Source organism: Chiroxiphia lanceolata, chromosome 9, assembly GCF_009829145.1.
Source record: "Chiroxiphia lanceolata isolate bChiLan1 chromosome 9, bChiLan1.pri, whole genome shotgun sequence".
In the NCBI taxonomy this organism is placed as follows: domain Eukaryota; kingdom Metazoa; phylum Chordata; class Aves; order Passeriformes; family Pipridae; genus Chiroxiphia; species Chiroxiphia lanceolata.
Genome location: NC_045645.1, coordinates 24,559,595 through 24,579,280, shown reverse-complemented (window position 1 = coordinate 24,579,280; position 19,686 = coordinate 24,559,595). Strand labels below are relative to the sequence as shown.

The 19,686-nt window shown below is 44.7% G+C and overlaps 1 protein-coding gene across 1 annotated transcript in view; it reads left to right on the top strand.

The window, feature by feature from the left end:
- Positions 1-12,374, top strand: part of TEDC1 (tubulin epsilon and delta complex 1) — a 69,554-nt gene extending 57,180 nt beyond the window's left edge. The window contains exon 8 of the mRNA XM_032696760.1: positions 11,134-12,374. Coding sequence (XP_032552651.1) covers positions 11,134-11,493 — 360 coding nt within the window. The 3' untranslated portion in view covers positions 11,494-12,374. The remainder of the gene's footprint in view (positions 1-11,133) is intronic.
- The last annotated feature ends 7,312 nt before the right edge of the window (positions 12,375-19,686 follow it).

The following is a 19,686-nucleotide window of genomic DNA, read 5'->3' as shown; positions in this document are numbered from 1 at the left end:
TTTTCAAAATAGCCCTGCAGCTTTTCTGCAAGTGTCTGAATTACTTACATATTCTGGGTTCTGTATCATATATTTTCACTATGTGCCTATTACTACTACAATTTGTGTGATCTTCTAATTAAATTCAAGGATTTGCGAAAGTCTGGAGATAAAACTACAGTTAAAAAGAAATGCATTATGAAAGGCTGGAATGTTAGAATGAAACTTTTTTAATTACTGCAAAATGCTGAAGATTTCTAAGAGAGAGGGAAGTAGGTGTTTTTCTCTTATTCCCTGTGGTCTGCATTCAGAATTGTGTGGCATATGGGACTTTCACAAGTATGAACTGTCTTCTTGTAGCTGATGGTAAAGAATCTGGAAGTTTGGTATTCCTGCTTGGAGCTGTCCCACTTCTTTAGAGCAGTGGCAGCCTTCTTGGGAAGAAGCTGTAAAGTTTTAGATGAGCTCTTGGCTCCAGAGCACAGTGATTCTGATCATCTTCTTGTATGCTCTTGCTGAAGCTTCATATCTGCTCTTTTTGTGCTGGAATCCTCTTCGGGTGAACAGAGGTGATGCAGAAGTTTCTTTGAGGACCATTTATTATTTTAAGATTTGTCCCTGTCTGGTTCTGCAGCGTTGTTGCAATAGCATAACATTTTTGACTCCCATCTATTTTTTTTATTTGATTTCAGTTGTTCTCCTCAAAAGTTAACCAGTGGAAAAGCAAATTACATGTGCCAAAAGCTCAGGCACAAAGTGTACAAAAATATCATAGAATAGAATCGTGGAATCATGGAATTGCTTAGATTGGAAAAAACCCACTAAGATTGTCAAGTCCAATCCAGCACTGCCATGCACACCACTAAACTGCATCCCTTAGTGCCACATCTACACGTCCTTTAAATCCCTCCAGGGATGGTGACTCAACCACTTCCCTGGGCAGCCTGTTCCAGTGTTTGACAACCCTTTCCATGAAGTAATTTTTCCTAATATCCAACCTAAACGTCCCCTGGCACAGCTTGAGGCTGTTTCCTCTTGTCCTGTCGCTAGTTGCCTGGGACAAGAGACCAACCTCCACCTGTCTATAGCCTCCTTTCAGGTAGTTGTGTAGAACAATAAGGTCTCCCCTGAGCCAGGATACATTTTTATAGCTTTGTGGAGGAGGAATGTGTCTCAGGAGGCTTTCAGCATAGCTGCCTGAGTTCTGGGCTGTTTGCCTCAGGTATGTCCTTAAGCAATCCAACCTAAAGGCTATTCTTGAAGGAGCTGCCTCTGTGCATCTCTTTTAGGGTAGACCAGTGCAGCTCCAGCACAGGAGGAGAGCTGGGTGAAGCCCTCACTGTAAGCAAGTCTGCTCACACAGGCTCACGGTGCAGCTGTCATAGAGTTCAGTTGCTCTGAGGCCAAAGAGGATTAATTTCCCCTTGGCTTTGCCTGTGTCATAGTTATTTGTAAGCTCAGCACACAGGCAATGCTTTTATCAGTCGTGAGCTTTTGTGTTGATATTTGGAGGTATATTTGTATTTTGCTGGTAAAGTCCCTGAAAAATCTTAATGTTGTTCTTTCCTGTTTTCCTAATCCCATATACTTTTTCTTTATATTAAGCTAAATTGACTTTTCTGACTTCCATCAGTCTGTTTAGATACATGAGTCTTAAATACAGACCTATTGGAATATCTTAAAAAAAACCCCAAATCAAAAACAAGAACAAAGCAAAAAGCCCTCAAAACAAACCAAACAAAGCCAACAAAAATATGTTATCCTTTCAGACAAGAAGAGGTCACTCCTCTTTATGAAATTCTGTCATCTAGATGCTTTAATTAACATCTAACTTTCCATTACTGTGCTTCCTTGCTATCTAAAAGCTTTCCATTGGAGAACAGTGTGAATGTTGATCTGAAGGCTTAGGAAGTGCTTTGCAGCATTGGATGTATAATTGAAACAGAGCAGCAGTGCCCTGCCAGACTGTGGCAGCCCTTTCTGTCAGATGCAGCTATGTACGTTCTGGGTATTAAAACTTATTTTTAGTTTCTTCTCAGAGGACTCCTCCCCCAGTTAAAAGATCTATTTCTAGATAAAATAGGTACCTGGCATCTCCTTGGCTTCCCGTTCATTTTGTTTTGGAATGACATATGTGTGCCTGGGAGTTAGCATTCTGATAGTGAATGTCTTGCCTTAAAATGCAAAAGACTGGAGATGCACACATTCCTTTCTAATTGCAGGAAATTGCAGATCTCGGGCAAAATTTGGAATGCAGCTGCCTGTATAATTACATCTTCTGTCAGTTGCTATAGCTCAGCTTTACAACCCTTCTAAAATATCTTCATAGGTTATGGTACAAATAATGGCCCCATCAGTATTACTTCGGGATCACCCCTTTCATTTCTTCACCACCAATTCCAAAGGCCTGAGATTTTTTCCTCCTGCTGAGCTAATAAAGAGTGTTAGAAATTACTAATTATAGTAAGGTGAAATTTTGTTTTAGCTGTTGTAATTATTGTTAAGCTGAAAGAAATTATTTGAGTTTCTTACTGTTGCTGGGGTGTGGGTTTAGTAAGAAATATGTACTTCAAATGAGTTTGATCTGCCTACAGCATCAGGTTTTGGATATGTGCAAACCTTTCCATTTCGTGGCCTTAGGAAATAGAGGGTAATGGGTTATGGAAGAGTTGTTAGGTTATTGGCAACTAAATGTTGCTGTCTGCCACTGGGCAGATAAGATATAGATCACAATTCAGAGCTTAATGAAATGTGTTGGCTCCACTTATACCACCCTCACAAATGCTTGAAAGATTGGAAAGGATTAAAGGAGGGGTAATAAGGGATTTAATTTGGTCCAGCTCTTTGAGAAGTGAGAATAGTGTAATTTAACCAGGGCAAAGTTCATAGCTGGATCGTGTTCTGGAGGTTCTTAAGCAGAAGAGGAATTTCGAGGGTAATAGATGAAAGATGGTAAAAGAAGACATAGTGGCTGAGGCGGAATTGCTGAGAAGGGACATATTTTTAACTATAAATGTATTTCACTGCTGAGGTAATGCAGTGATAGGGAGCTGGAGCCTGTGTTTAAAACCCCTAAAGTATATGTTTCTACAAGAAACCCTGTAGTTTACCAAGAAGTAGCAGAACATTGCAGAAATTACCAGGTGAGATACTGTAGCTTGTGCTTTTAGTAGGTTAGACTATTCAAACAGTTTATTATGACTTTAATCCATAAATGCATGAAAATTGGTATTAAATGGGCTATTTCAGATGTCTTTGTGTACAATCAAGGATCTCACCAGAAGAAAGAAACCTCATTTAGGCAGGACAGCGTGGGAAGTCTTCAGCTTTTAAAATAGCAAGTGATGGTTTTCAGCTTTTTAAACTAGTTACTCTTTAGTGTGTAGAAATTGCTGCAGCAAATTAAAACCTTTGAAAGCTTACAGCAGAGAAGCTTGATTCGACAAGACAAGGTTTATAGAGCTGCAGTACTAACTCTGTAGCTTTCTTAAAGGTTTAAAATTACATTTGGGCAAGTTACTATAGGACATGAATTTGAAATTAGAGTAAGGTATTTTTTTATAGTAAAACACCTGCTTACTCAGTGTTGTAGTGTTTCCAGAACAGCTGATTGCAGATATTAGTTTTGCTTTAACTTGTGGACTTTTGTGTATAAGCAGCAAATGGCTTTAGATGATTTTGGGGGCCTGATTTTCCTGCTCTGCAGGGTCCTGTCCCCCCTGCTTTGTAATTTTTCCCAGCAGTAGGAGCTGCCACATTTGATTTTGTCAATTATGCTTTTACAGCATCCCTTGAAATGGTGCCTTTCTCTGTTCCTCTGAGGCTGAGTGGGTTACTGTCTACAGCTAAGGAAGGGGAAAGCATTTGTCATATCCTTAACCATCATTGTTCAAAAAAAAAAAAACACCGAAGAATTTTGTTAAAAAAAATGGTGCCCAGCCAAATTATTGTTTATTGTTAAAGAACTGTAAAGTCCTCACTGTACTTATGTGTGAAAAAGACTTTATTTTTATGTCTTTGGGGACACACAAACTTCTTGGGTTATTGATTTCTGTTCTGTACAGTGAGAAACACGGGGAACAGCAATGCTGGCATGTTCAGCTCTTCTGTCCCTAGTGATCTTTGGGACTCTGCTTGGACATCTTCTCTCACAGGCAGACCACGATGCTGTTTCTCAGTGTTACTCTGTGTGCAGCAAGGTGCAGAATGTGTGTTTTATAGCCAGGAAATTCCTGTATGGGAGCATAAAGTGGTTGTGGGTGGGAATTGTGGGATCCCTGTGACTATTCTGATTGTATTCCACTCTTATTTAATACTTAGAGATGTTTCTGCTATGCTTATAGTGACTCTGCTCTTCCCCCTAATACGTTATTGATACTTTTGCTTATCATTTCCTTTTGCTCTTTTCTCTTGTACTTGATGCTGTTTTTTCAGTGATGACAAGGAGGACTTTTTCTTAAAAAGAGTTTGCAAATCCTTCTCTATCCTGTTTTGTGTATCCTGTTTTCTGTATCCTGAATAGACTGTCAGCTGGGATTGCAGCTCTGAAAGGCATTCCTTGGGGGTGCTGGTGGAAAAAACACTAGATATAAACCGTAAGGCAATACAACGTATAAATAATGATCCTTTAGAAAGTGTTATTCAGGGTGTACTGATTAAAGACAAATATTTGCAAGGTTCAGCCCCTGGACTGACCTGGCTTGCACTGTGGAAACTGAAAACTCCTAAACCAGCCTCAATTTGCCATGCCTGGTTTCCAGTGCTCAGCTGTCAAGATTTGTGCACAGCATCCATGCTGGCAGCTCTGAGCAGTGCCAGTATCTCCATGCTTATCCCACTTCCATTTTTTACCTACAGACCTTTATCTGAAATTGATACTTGTGTGTTGAATGAGAGTCTGCTCAGTTTACAGGGAGACTGGGAGCTCTGGGCAGCTCCTCTAGGCTGGGGAACCCGTGCTTGGGGTTTTGCAATGTGCTGTGGAGCTGTTCAAAGCCAGGCAGGTGAATGCTCCCGCTGGCCTTGCAGGTCTCTTCTATTTATGCAGGCTGACCCCTCATTAATCTTCTGTTTCCAAGCATGTAATATTTCACTTCAGGGGCCATCTTAGACGTGATAGCTTTAAAATAAAGCTTGGGAATGAGCTTCCTTTAGGAGTAAAAAATTCTGCAAGTTAAAATGCTCTGTAGTGTTTTCAGAGGAACTAGATGAGTTTATGAAATGTGTTGGATTATTATGCCCTGATAGCAAAGGAGCCTGACTTCGTGGCTTGGATATTGCATCCATTTATATTTCCTAATTTCCTTTCATTCTCCAACTCAAAAAGACAAGATCTGAGATTTTCCTGTTTGTTCTTTGTGAGTAGAAGCACAAAGGAGCAAGCTGCACTGTTTTTTCTGGCAGAGGCAGGCATTGCAGTTTGTAGTATCTGTACAGCATGGCAAGGATAATTTGTGTTTCATACTGTATGCATGTGGGGTCTTCTCCCTGTTCATGAGAGAAATACGAGATGAGTGCACAGATAGGACTGGAAACAGAAAATGGACCATTTTTAGGCTTTTCTGAAGAGTGATTTTCTGAGTGATACTCTTATAACCATTTTCTACAAAATCCTTAGAATAATATGAAGAGATTGTGACTTAAAAATAATGACATGATTCTGGTCTTTATCATCTGCTTCTAAAGGAACTCCAGCCATTTGGTTCTCTGTTCCTTCTTTGAAGCTGGCAACAACGTGATCATAAAATGGAAATGCTCCTGTGCCTCTCCCCACTCTTTTCCTCAAAGTAGGTGTTTGGACCTTTCCTTGCTGCTGCTTTTTAAACCTCCATCACTAGCTAGTGGCTTCCTTCAGGCTCGTAACTGTGAGGCAGAGCATTCAGTTTGCTTTCTGAGGCTTTCAGGCTGCCACGTGAAGGTTTAACAAGTTGAAATGTTCACTCTCAGCATTTGGAAGATTGTCAATTTTCCTAGGTCATTACTGGAAATTATTTAAGTAACATGATGTGGTTACCTAGATCTCTTAGCATCTCTTGCGTGCTGGTAAAATTCCCTCCAAATAAGTTCATGTTCAGCTTGCTTCTTAGCAGAAAGAGAACTATTTTGTATGTAACTTTTACTGCAGTTTCAGTTGTGGGTTATTAATACTGTGAGAGAGATCAGGCCCTCTGGGATGTTTCCGAGCACCACAGAATGAAACACAAAGCTCTGGGAAGCTCATGACCAGAAAGGTGCAGGCAAATGTGAGGGAGCTGAGGGGCTGGATGTTCTTCTCTTTGAGGAGAGATCAGTGAGCTAGATGTGTAGAGCATCTTAAGCCACTGATGGAAGTGGAGCTTCACAAGATGGGCAGTGGAAAGACTGGGGCAGTCCATATGACAAATTATTACGTGTCAAGGGGAGGTGAATCTGTATATTACTGTTCTGGCCTCAAAACAATGGAACATGCAAAGAAACTGGAAGGCAGCTCACTTAAAATGTGTGACATGTTACCTTTTCCGTGATTTGTCCACTGAACTAATTGTTGTAAGATTTATACAAAGCCAGAGGATTCCCAGGACTGAAAATAGCTGGGATAGCTGTCTGGATGAAAAGGACAGCCAGTGGTATCTTTGGTTAGAAGACATTCAGAGAAGGTAGGGATGATGAAGTGATGGGGAAATTCATCATGTTCGTTAGTGTTTGCAGGCTTGAAGTCCCTTATGTGCATTGGTGCAAAAGTTAATTCACTGTGGTGGGGATTGAGCCAAGCTGCCTGCTCAGCTTGTTTTTTGGATGTGCCTCACCTTTGGATATTCCCCTTTCCAATTCTACTGAGCCCATCCTTTTCTGGTTTGGCTTGGCCATTTTCCTCAATCAGATGTCAGCCTGAATGTTTTTGGAAATGCAGCATCTGTCATAATGATGTCCTGGGGAGATGGTAAATCCTTTCCACACTTGATGGATGTCTTGCCTGGCTTGATCCCACTCTGTCAGGAATGAGAAGGCAGCTGCCCACTCTCCAGCTAATGTTGAAGAGATCTATTTTATTATGGTGCTTATTCCTTTGCATATTCCTGTAGGAGAATCTGCTAGCATTATCTGTGCACGTGCACACTGCAACCCCTTGCACTGTGCCAGGTTTGGTTGGGAAAGGCAGCACAGGCTGTCTGTAACTTTGGACCCTTTTCAGTCTGATCTAAGAAGCAATCCTGCTATCTGCAACTCCACTAGCTTGTTGGCTTCTCCTTAGAACATGGAAGTTATTATAGTTTTCCCATTGGCTTTTAGTTTCTAATACCTTTTGAAGACTGAAGTTATTGAAAGGAAAACATTTACGAGCACTTGGGGCAGTTTGACCACTGTCCTGTCCCAAACAGTGGTTGGTGACAGGGTGAGGTGAAGAGCTGGAAGGAACCTAGCAGGAGTATTTGCCTCAGTGTGCACTCATGGTATCTCTCCATCTACAGCCCTTGTAGAGTTGGTGAGGATGCCTGTGTGCCATGGGAGGTTCCTGCTCGCTTATCACGGTCTTGGGAGAGTGAAATCTGGTAGAGTATGTTAATGCTGGAGTGCACAGAGGGACAGCACACTGCCATGGACTCAGTGTCTGTGAGTGGCTGCTCTGCTGTGAACAACTAACCAGGTCAGTACCCGCTGCAGAGTGGGATATGTGTCATTTTGAAGATGCTGATTCTTCATCAGTTGATTCCCTCTACATTTGGAGTGGATTTTCTCAAAGTGCACCAGCTCCCTTTGGGATGAGGCTGATTCTGTAGAAGTGGAAACGATGATTATCATGTTGTTGTATTTATTTGGAGAGGATGTGCAGCAGTTGTCAGACAGCCCTACGCACCTAATTGGGAATTCAAATTCCGGCTGGTAGATTGAGACTGAAAGGCAGAGACTGTGGGATAGAAATGGGCAGGCACAAAATGCTGAGGCTCCTAATCTTTTACAATATGTTTGTTTAATACAAAGTGGTCTACTGAGATTGTTTTGCAGAGGAGAATAATCATTGTGTGCTGACTAATGGGAGACAGCAAGCTGTTAGAGAGCATCAATTAACCATACAGGAGGAGATTATTGAGTATTTTCACAAGCATTCAGGATGTGAAGAGTAAAGGATATTGCTTGAAGGTAACCCTCAGAGATTTTTAGCAATTGAAATCTATAAACTGCAACAAGAATATATTTGTGGCCATACATATGGCTGCAGAACCTTCCAGGAAGAACAGTGTAGGAAAGAAGGGGAGGTAGCTTTCCAGCTCCAGATTGTTCTGATAGGAAATAAATAGTGCTTTGCTGAACTTGTTCTCTTGTTTCATATTCATTAATTTGAAAATTTTCCTTCTTAAATTTACCTAATGTTATCCCAGGAAATACTGGTCCTCTTTATAGAAGATAGTATGTGCAACACCCTTCTGATCCTCGGATGTAGGAATTTATTACACTTCCCTGACTGTAAGGCTGTTTTTCCTGTCCTTACAGTTGCTCCTGCTTCTGTATAGTAATTCTTATCCCTACTATTCCTGTGAGTTAGAACTCAATGCACTTAGTGCTAAGAGGAGCATGCTGCTCCTCCATCATGTGCCTCGTGTATGATATTATTAAAATTCTCCATTTTTGACCAGTGGAAAGCATGAAAACCTATGTTTCATTAAGAATGCTTTTATACAGCCCTACTTTGTTTCTGCTTGAGTTTAATGCGAGAAATAAATAACATTTTGTGGGCTCTGTTTGCTGAGTGATGTTGTTATTTGTAAGTAACTGGAAATTTTTCCCATCCTGGATTCCAGCGTTAAATCCACTTTGTGCAAACATAATTTTCCATTTATTCATTGGCTGTGGGGAGACTAGATAACATTGAATTTATTTTTTCGGTTTTGTTCCTTCTAAAGCGGTGTTAGAGAATTGGATCTCAGATATTCTTTTAGCCAACAGCAAGAGATGTCCTGGGATTCCTTGGGGATTATGATAAAGAGGGACCCCTGGTTCTTGGACAAAGACAAAGATAGACTTCTCTCAGCTTCAATTCTCTATTCAAATGCCTTAATCAACAGAGGTCTCCTTTAACAGATGGTTCTGCATCAATAAAGCCTTTAATGTGTTAGCAAAAATTCAGAGAAATTTACTCCCTCTCTGATTTGATTGATTTTCTTAATCTTTTTTAAGCAGAGGCTGAGGGGTGACAATAACTCATCAGAAGACTATGGAGAGGATTAATTACTTGGCTGCAAAACTCATGAAGATACTCTGAAGGAAGATGTGGGATGAGTGAGTGAAGCCCTGATGAAGTTGGTGTCAGTGGGGAAATTTGACTGTGACTGCAGTCCTTACACCTGCACCTTGCACCTGTTAGAGAATGTAGACTGATCCCCTGTATTTTATAAGCTTCTGAACTTGTGTCGGTAGTAAAACCTTCCCCACTGATCTATGGAAAAAAGCCCTTTTTCTCCAGATACAGCAGCTGGTTTGACTCTGAGCAGCTGTAGCTTGATGGTGGCAAAGGCGAAGGGGCTTTTCTACCTTAGGACTCTTGTCCTTGCAGCTGTGGCTGCTTTGAGCTCTGCTTGATCTCTGGTGCTTCAGAGAGCTGCCAAAATATCTCTGACTTTACAGGGAACTTGTCAAAGCCCTAATGCATGAAGTGCCGATATCTTAATGCAGATCTGCAGATTTAAAACCCCAAGGAGTTGTTCAGCTTCACCCGCGGCCAGGAATGGGAGGGGTTGCAGAGCAGTTTTAAGGCTGGAAGGGGTATCATTAGCACTGAGCTTGACCTGAGCTGAGCTTTGGCCAAAGGATTCATCCCTGGAGCTGCAGTGAAGCATTTCATGGTTCATTATCCTCACAGTAGGAAACAATGTCTTACTCTGAAGCTGAATATCTAACTTGAATTTTCATCCATTTGATCTTCATATGGCTTTGTCAGCAGTCTGATCTCTCACCACCTTCTTTTCCACTTTCTTTTACGAAACTAAAACTAATTATATATCTGTCTCCATAAATGGGGTATTTTGAACTCTTGAAGTTTCATACTCTTAAAGCTTGTTTACTGAGCTGTGGGTCATTGGGTGACCTGCCTTTGAATCCTACTCTCTGTTTCCCTGTGGTTTTCTGAAGCATGAACTCCAGAACTGCACACAAGTCTCAGGAGAGCTCTAGGATTTGTGCAGGTTGCAGAGGCAGCATCCCTTTTCTGAAACTTTGCTGCTTTTTGGCTGAACTGATTTGGCAGCTTGTTGCCATAGCAGAAACAGAAAATCCCATTGGACCAAGAACCATTTCCCTGAAGGCCTGAGTAGGGTGCCTCTTCTTAGCGATGTTTCCCCACTGACAAGTGCATTTTGAGATGAGTCACTGAATTCATATTTAATCCACTAGTAAAATTGGCAAGGCAATTACCATCTTGCAAGTTGTTCAACTCAAATTGTTAGAGAACATTAAGTCAAATGCTTTGGAGAAATCCCAGAAAATACTATGGCTTCTATCATTCTGTGATTCTGTCAAAGAAAAGCTTTTGTTTTATTGGGGTCTATCTTCACTGAAAGTGTGCTGCCTGGTACTCATTTTTGTCTTGGCCTCTAGTTCTTTGTCTCTGGTCCATTATTTTCCTTTTCCTAATTGTTACCCCATAATGGGAATTGAGAATGAAGGAATTGCTAACTTACAGTTGTCATCCCTACTTTTTAGCATTGCCAAATGCAGAAAGCATTTGCAAACTGAAATAATGCTGTTATTCACAAGGCAATTAATCTGTTATGACAGCCTGGTGGCTTAAAGCACAACAGTGATGAAGGTTGCTCTGCTGGGTCCCCCTTTTTGCTCCGTGTGTTTTGCTCTGAAGCCAAACCACCCACTCCTCAGTAAGAGGGAAGCATGCAGAGCCCTTGTGTGGTAGTCATCAGTGGAGAGGCTGATGGACTGTGAATCTGCAAACAAATGGCTACAGGCAGCTTTTTGGTTACTGAGGCTGCTGCCTGATAGAAAGCACATGTTAGCTTAATTCAGTTTTCACTGCCACACGCTTTAGTTTGTACTCACAGTTGGCTCTTCTTTTTGGTACATCCTAGTCCAAACATGACATTTTGTGTTGTTTCCTGGTGGGAGGATTTTTTTTCACAGAAATGTACCATACTCTTCCCCTCCTGTTTTTTTTTCTTCTCTCTACAGGTGAAGGCAAGAGAGGAAGAACTACAGAAGGAGGGGTTCTCTGCCACTGCTAGAAAGATACAGGAAAGTGTTGAACTAAAACTGCTAGATCTTACACGCCTTTGCGCTCAAAAAAAATATAAAATGCACGGTTTGTACAGGTTGGTGTTGAGGAGCAAACATCCTGCCAGCAAAACAGGCTTTGGCCAGTGTGTATCCAAGGAGCCTGTTTCAGCTGTCAGTGCTACAGAGGTGATCAGAGAACTGCGGATGAGAGAGGCCAGCCTGCAGAGAGAGCTGGAGCAGCTGCGGGAGGAGTGCCGGCACAGGCTGGATGCAATTGCAGAAGGGTTGGATGGAGTGATTTGTATCTCCCCTTGAGGAGATAAAGCTGGTCTGAGAAGAGCAAAGGAATAGGCTGACATGATGAGAACACTCTGTGCAGCCTGGCATGGGGGAGTGCGAGGTGAGGAACCAAATGTAAGTTCTGATCTTTTAGCCTGGGAATCATAACTTGTTACTGCTTTGTGACTTGCACTGGGGCCATAACCTTTGTGGCTCTCTCTGCAGCCCCTTTATTGCCAACCTTACCAATTAAATTCTGCATTAGGCCTTGGTGGGAGTGTGCATAAATCTCCCTTTTATCTTTGGGATTCTTCTGCCAAGCACTGTGCTCTTTTACAGTGCTCAGCTGCTAGGCACAGCATACATTGAGGCTGTGCACTGAAGTACTAATTGCATTCAATATTTTCCAGCAAATAGAAGAGTTCATTAGTCAGAAAAATCCAAGTATTGGAGAACATGTAAAGTACCAAGGCTTAGAGGGATTGGAAATATTCAAGAAAATATGCTGTTTCAATTCAGCTGGTTTGAGTATTTGTGGCAGCTATAATGCAGTCATGATAAAGAAAAACAAATGCCTAATAATAAATAAAGCAGTGCACCAATTTCATTTACTGGTGTGATGCACTTGAAATAATTGTGTTCTCAGAGAGAACAAACTAGAAACCCATTCCATCAAGTTATGAGTCACAATGAGATACATAAGTTATGGATCTGCTATCGGAAATTTCTGTGGTGTAGAAATATGACCTTAACTTCCAAGCTTGAGGAGTCTCCAAGTTCTGTCTCTGGAGACTTCTTCCCTTGGAACATGCAAATGTTTTTCCCTTGACCTTCATTTCCTACCATTTTCTATTTTGCTTTCACCAAGGAATATTGTTATATTCTGGTTGTGCACTTTCAGGAATAAATATATTTTAAAAAAACCAGTTTGCTTTTCATTTGTGAATTGCTGCGAGCAGTGGGCTCTCCTCCATCTGGATTTCTGTCTGCTACCCCAGCTCAGGGGTGTCACTGGTTGCCAGTTGGCTCTCAGCAGGCAAAGGTAAGCACCTTTAAGGACCTACTTCCAGGCATCAGTGCTATTGCTGCTCCACGGGGAGACCATGTCCAGGTGGGGTGGGTGGACAAGGCTCAGATCTCTTCAAGGAAATTTCAGATGCTTCCAGACCCAGCTGCTGCTCCTGGAAGAATATCAATGGCCTTAAAAAGCCAATGCACACCACTCTGCTTTCCAGACCATCTCTGTGGGTGAAGGGTACCAAGCTCAGAACTGTTCAGGCTGGCTCAGTTTTGGGTGGGTGTTGGATCCAGGCTGCTGATATTTAATGTACAAGAGGACTTACTCAGACACAGGTTTCACAGAAAATTATTCATGAATGGGAGAGAAACAGTATATCCTAGAACTAAGAAGAGTGGCAGCACCAATCTATCTCTCTTTGAGAATTTCATATCCTCCTTTAGCTTTTATAAAAGGAAATTTTCATACTGCATCACATTTCAGTTTAAAAACATTGCCCTCAGAAGACCCTTTGTTCTCCTGAGATTTTCAGCAGAGAAGAGTGTGCAGATATTCTTGAGCATGGCAAGAACACTCAGATTCAAGTGCAGGTCTAGCTCATGCCTTGCTGTGGCTTATCAGGGTTGGCTTAATGCCGAATGCCACGATGTATTATGCTGCTGTCCCCTTGAACTGACAGTAGTCATTTATGGAATGACTTACTTCGGATTACCAACTCTTGTCATTGTGCACTTTGTGCAGTGTGTTCATCAAGGACTCTGCCTCATCAGAGACCACAACTAGCAGTGTCTTTGCCCTGCTTGATCCTGAAGAAGTGTTTTTCTCTCTGGTGGAACATCGAGAATGGCAGTGCTCAGTATGTCTGTGTATGTGTGTGTGTGATGTATAGAAGTGCCTACAGTGACTCACAGAAGGCATAAGCTGCCTGACATAGCCACTGAAGCTGTCAGGATAGCCAGTGGGAGCTGGAGCTGCTTGTTCTGGCTTCTACATCGAGAGGGGCTGCAGCTGAGGCAGCTTTCCACCTGTGGGGCTGTGCTGGTGTTGCGTGCTGTGGACACCTTGCACTAAGGGCATAGGCAAGTACAGTTTTTATTTTCTGACACCAATTTTCCACTGCCTTTTGTTTCAGGTACCAATTAGCTTAAACCAGAGCAGCTACTCTGCAGTCCCTGTTGAAGGTCAGTGGGGCATTTTGAGCTGGCAGTGGTTTTAAAACCAATACCTGTGACCTCCTCTTTCCTTTGCCCCTCTTCTCAGCACCAGCACAGAGAGTACAAAGCAGGAGGTACTATAAGGGCTTGGTGCTTTCATGCATCAGATTTTGGAGGGTGGTTTTCCTGTGAAGGCTGTCTTTTTAATATCACAGGAACTGGACACACAGGGTCATGTCGTGGTCATGCCTCGGTGACTGGTCACACAACTTTTGATGGCTTTGGAGGCATATTAATACACCTGAAATACAGATGCTTTCCAGCCTTCATGAGCTTGGCCAGGCATCAGCTGTCTCTCCACTACTGGTGGGAGATGCTGTGTGGTAAATATCACTTGAAAGCCTAAGAAGATACCCCTGCATTAACACCAGCAGTAGTGAGAGCAGGAAAGTGAGCTGGGTGACCACAGTCACACTTAATGGGATATAACCTATGAACAAATAGGTGTTTGTCACCTCATACTGTTACCGTGGCATTTGTTCAGGCTGACTTCTCTCACCTGCCATCAGAGCCCAGCAGTTTTAAAGGCTGCAGTGGCCCCCTCAGTCACCAGGGCTTGGCCCCGCATCAGGAGTCGGGGATGCTGCAGAAGTGGTAATGGCTGCCCTGGGAATTGTGTGACAACCAGTAGCCAAGTGACTGGTTGGTCTCTGGCAGATGCTGTGACAGGCGGAGGATGACTCAAGGAGGCTACTGCATGCTTGGTAAATGTTGCACATTACTTCACAGGAATTGGGGAGTGTTGTAAACAACCCACTGCAGGCTGAAGGAAAGACAAGAGCTGTTAAGAGGTTTATCCTTTGCCATATCACCATGGTGGTTGTACATCTCCCTGTGAAAGCGGGGATCTGCCCTAAAATTGTTGATGGAGTTGAACAAAGAAGAGTGGGTATCACTGGGGAAGCTGAGTGTTACATTGTGTGCAATTGGTTGTTGAGTGGTGGGAGAAGGCTCATGGTGATGTTGTCTGAACATCTGAGACAGGCAGCAGGGTTTGGTTTGGTTTCTGCTTTTTTGCAGAAGCTACAGTTTGGGTTTGGATGCAGGGTTTCTAAGTGATGTTAGGGAGAGAGGAGTCTATTAGAGGCAGTGGCCCATGTTGGAAAAGCAGGAAACCAGTGTTAAATCAGTACCTGGCAGAGATGCTGCACGTGGTAGTGGGGTACACCTGACAAGGGTCAGGCAGTGAAGAGGTGTCCCAAATGTTCACCTGGTGACAGCTCCCAGCTCAGCCTGTCTTTTTGAAAAACCCCATCAGAGATAAGTCTCCTTTGTGGAACTCAGAGTTTTGTCTTCGTATTCTGGTGATGCTTCACTGAAGACAGGCTGAGTTACTGCTGCAGTGTTTGAACTACACTCTCTGGTGATGGAGTGCTTTCAAGCATAGCCTTAAGAGAAGCTTTTACAGGACTTCTGTGTGTGCAGGTTCTGTAGGCCAGCATGGAGGTGTTTATAGAAGAGCACAGTTTAACCTTTTGCTCTGATGTAACTGGTGCTTGCTTTCCAAGCATCTTGCTAGGAAAATGGAATTGGCCATAAATACTTAATTGGCTGATAACTCTGGCTCGCACTGTGTAGCTGGAAATATTCCTCCCCAAATAACTGAGCATCAATCAGCTTGCAGTCAAAACAGGAGGTTTACTTTGCAAAAGGCAAGCGTGGCATCTGCAGTCACCGCTCCTGACAACATTGTGCCTGCTGGTAAATAACGGCTGCAACCTATGTTTAAAAATAAGAGCTGCTGGGAGTAGTGATTTCCAGCCTAGAGTGTTTTGGGTTCCCTGTGGGATCTCTCCACCAGCTCCTGCTGGAGGATGAGCTGCTAGCAGTTGGTGTGAGCATGTGTGTGTGGCAGCGTGGTGCAGGCTCAGTGGGAGTTAACACATGCCTGATGGTTGAGCTCCCTCTCCTCTGACCCTCAGCCACTTGCAGTGAGAGCCTTGGGTCTTTCACCCTCACGCTTCGCCTCCTGGAGCCAACAGCTCATATGGAGCTGTCTGCCACTACTGTTGCTCCTCAGCTGGCAGCCGAAGCCCTCAGGGATGGTATCTTGCCCCTAGGCTGGGAAACCTCTCATCCTCCCGGACACTTCATACCCACCCTGTGTCACAGCCACCAGGCCACGGCCAGATCCCTGTCCCTAAGGGGTTTTATTCTCCTGCTGCTCTGAAATGGGAGGCAGGGAAGACAAAGGTGTGGAAACTGTGTGAGCATCCAGTCTCATGTGCAAGCTCCTGGCCCAGGCTGGGGGTGCCTGTTCCAGCCCCAGCTTCTGGCTCCAATGGGATTTGTGCATACAAGTCTTTGCCAGTCTCACCATCATCCCTCAGCATCCCCATCTCTTCATGTCCCACTAAGGAGCTGTTGCAGGCAGGTGCCTTTGTTGTTAACTGTGCCACCTTATTTCCCAGTATGAATCTGAGTGTCTGCCTCCAGTCCTTCTGGTTTGCTTCCTTCTGCAGGGCTGGAGAGCCTGCTACTCACCAAGAAATAGTCCTCGTGCAGGTCCATCTAGGCAATGAACAAAGGGAGTGCCAGCACCTGTGGAAAGCAATCCCCTGAGGCTCCTGGGGGCTGAGAGGGGCAGCAGGGGGAGGGAGAGAGGCACGGCCAGCCTGGACTGGGTGGGCAGTGGGGCCGGGAGGGAGCCTTGCTCTCTTGGTGGCTCATGCTTTGATTTAGCATGACGTACAGCTAAGAAATATTTGGGCTTGGCAGCCTGCATCAGAGACAAGCAAACAAGGGATTTACCAGAGTAGTGTCAAAGCAGGCTCTCAGTCACTACTAATGCTCTCCTTCTCCCATCTGACCTTATTAACTCAGCCTGGTTGTTTCACAGGACGCTTCCCTTGCCTTGCAGCAGCCCACAGCTGCTCTGGAGGGAACAGAGCTGCAAATCCTCTGGAAAGACCAAATGGCTCGGTGGAGCACAACCAAAATGCCAGCAGGGAGCAGGATGTGGGGGGTAAGCCAGCACAGCAGGACTATGCCTGCTCTTGGGCTTGTAAAGGAGCCCAAGGTAAAAAGCTGGTATTTTCTGCCATTTTCTGCTCAGTTGGCAAAATCTCCAGCAGCTGGGGTGTGTGTGTGTGTGTAGAATTTGCTTAATCCTGCTAGGCTGTTGTCATCCACCTGGGATTTGCAGCTTTCCTGGGCCATAAGCAAATGAGTGCTGGGGCTGTGCTGACAGCCAGGTCCCAGAAGGACACAGGGCATGAGGGGTCTGGCCATGGAAAGGCAGCAGTCAGATGTTTTATTGGGATGCTATTGCCTTAAGATGCCCTGTTGAACCAGAGTGGCCCTGGAGCATAGTGTGGGAGCTGGAGGGTCCCCCAGCCCCCTGGTCTCCTGCTGCTGTGCCCTCCTTGTCAGGGAGGGATGAAGGGCAGGTACAAGCCTGCGTGTTTTCTGTAAGCACAAAAATTGCTGCCTCTTGTGCTGGCTCAACCCCATCCCTCGACATTGTCAGGCCCTGGAATGACGTCGCTTGTCCAGGTTGCACCATTAATGCCATAAAAAAGCCCACTTCTGTCACGGGCTCAGCAGGGAGTGGGAAGAAGCCTTAGACTCACTGAGCTCTGAAGCAAAGTTCATCCTGTTGTTGGCATGAGGTGGTCTGTGACTCCTGGAGAAGTATTAGCCCCTGATCCAAAATGAGAGAAGAGGGTCCCACCCCAGCTGTGGGATGAGCCTCGAGGTGTGGTGTGAGGTGTGGGCGAACCACGAGCCTGTGGTGGTTCACTTTGCGTGAATGTTTCGATGCCCTGAGATGTGATATTAATTCATTAGTGTCCTCTAAGTAAATGAGCTTTCTAAATAATTTTTATAGAAGTATATTTTTTGTTTATACTGATTAATATTAAAAATGCTAATATGTATTTTTTAATGCTAACTGCTGGCAAGGAGACCACACTATCACCCTTGATTAATGCCAGCTTTCATGGTACTGACATATTGTCTTCTCTCTTCAAAAACCCCTTTTTAGAATGAAAATGCACTGTAAAGCCCCCAGCCAAGGGTCTGGGCTGCCTGGTGGATGGGGGAGATGTCCTGGCCAAGGCTATGCCTGTCCCCTTGCCTGCTGGGTGCCACCACAGGGGACAAGGCAGCATGGCCAGCCTGTGCTGTGCACGCTCACGTTCCCTATTAATCCCTGGCTCCCTGCAGATTCAGGGCATGCATTAATTTCAGGCTCTTACAGGTTTCCATTTGTATTCTCCCATTTTCATTGCTACCCTCTCAAGGCCAAGGCCAGCAGCAAAAGGCATCGTAACAATAAAGCTCGATTGCAAGTTATTTGTTTGGCATCGTTGGATCTGCCAAACAGTGATATTAATTTTGTCTCTCAATGAAGGAAATATTCTGCTGATTAGCCATGGGGGCAGCATTTGTTCTAGAAAGCAGCTTTTAATAGGTCTTTATATCATGCTGTAATTTGTATTGCTAAGTCAAGAAGAGCTTTTCATTGACACGCTCGGGGTCTGCACCTCCAAGGCTGGACAGGGGGATGGTGGCTTGTGGCACTGAGATGAACACAAACTTGTGTTGTGGTGGAAAGCCAGGTGTCATGATTTGAACTGTAAGTGCTGTGGGGAAGGAGGGGGCTGCAGGATGGGAAGGGCAAGGACTACAGTGGGGAGGGACAGCGTCACCTTGAGCTGCCATCCCTGTGAGGGTGCTATGGGGATGTGCTGCTGCAGCCAGCCCAGCCCCAGGGATGCACAGCCCTGCTGCTCCCCCAGGAGCTGAGATGGGGACAGGGATGGGTTCACCGGGCTGTGAAACTTCCCAGGGAGAAGATTGCAGTGCTGAGGGGGTTGGAGAGCACATGTTCTGCAAGAGTGCTCCACTGCCCACCAGCCATGGCCACGCTCCAGCCTCTGCGGGGAGAGGGATGGGAGTGATTTATGGTCTCACTGCTCAGCAGGGATTTTTCTCTTGCCTATGCTTAATTTTGTTTGGAGATGATAGTGCTTTTTAAAACTACAATCTGTCGTGCACTTGAAGAGATAACCTGGGTCAAAAGTTTCCTGGTGCTGCCCTGGCACACAGTCATGCCGTGAGTATTTAATGTGAGGTGTGTGGAGCCTGCACCAGGGTGCTGATGGGGATATTTCCCCCTGTTCCAGCTGCAGCTCAGCATTTCTGCCTATGTCCATTGTTGCCACTGCTCTCACACATGAGCCCTGACCAGACGTGCACTTGGTCTTGGCTGCACTGCCAAGGGCAGCGCTGGTGGGTCTGGAGCCCCTCTGAGCTGCCCTCCCCGTCAGCAGTGCTGTGCATTTCTTCCCTCTGTCAGCACCATTTTCCCAAGCACAGCCATGTGGCCCTCGGCTTTGAGCTCCATTTTTCTGTCAGCAGCCCCACGGAGCACAGCAGCGCCTGTGGCAGCCTGGGGGTCCCGGTGGGCACAAGTGGGAGCCAGCTTCCATCCACTGGCTGCTCAGGGGGAGGCACATGCCCTGGGCAATGCTGAGGGAGCAGATGGCATTCAATTTCTAAGGGTAAAAATGCTTTTTAAAGTATTTTTTCCCCCCACCTATTGCTCAGAAATTGTTTGCCTTGAAAGAAATGGGTTAGAACAGAGCAAGGAACAGGGACTTTGCTGTTTTGGCTGCAGGGACTCTGTATGCTAATAAATTATCAAAAGGACCCAAGTCCCCCTAAGAATCCTGCTGTAAGAGATGCTCCAACTGCTGTTTATCCCTTCCATTGCCACCTCTGCCTTTGGGGACTGGGCCTCTCCCTGTTTACCCATCTCAAGTAGCAATCCCAATGAGAAAAAGTGAGGAGGAGGATGTCACCAGGCTGTACTTTCTCTCCTCTCACATGTTGCTGAGGGATGGAAATTGAGGTGTGTGCTGCTGTCCTGGACCAAGGACAATGGTATGCTCTTGAATCAGGTGAGCTGGGCAGACCTGGGGGCTCTGCCAATGGGGCTGTGTGGCCAGGGGAGGATGGTACAGGGTGCTCCAGAGCTGCATTTCCCTGCTT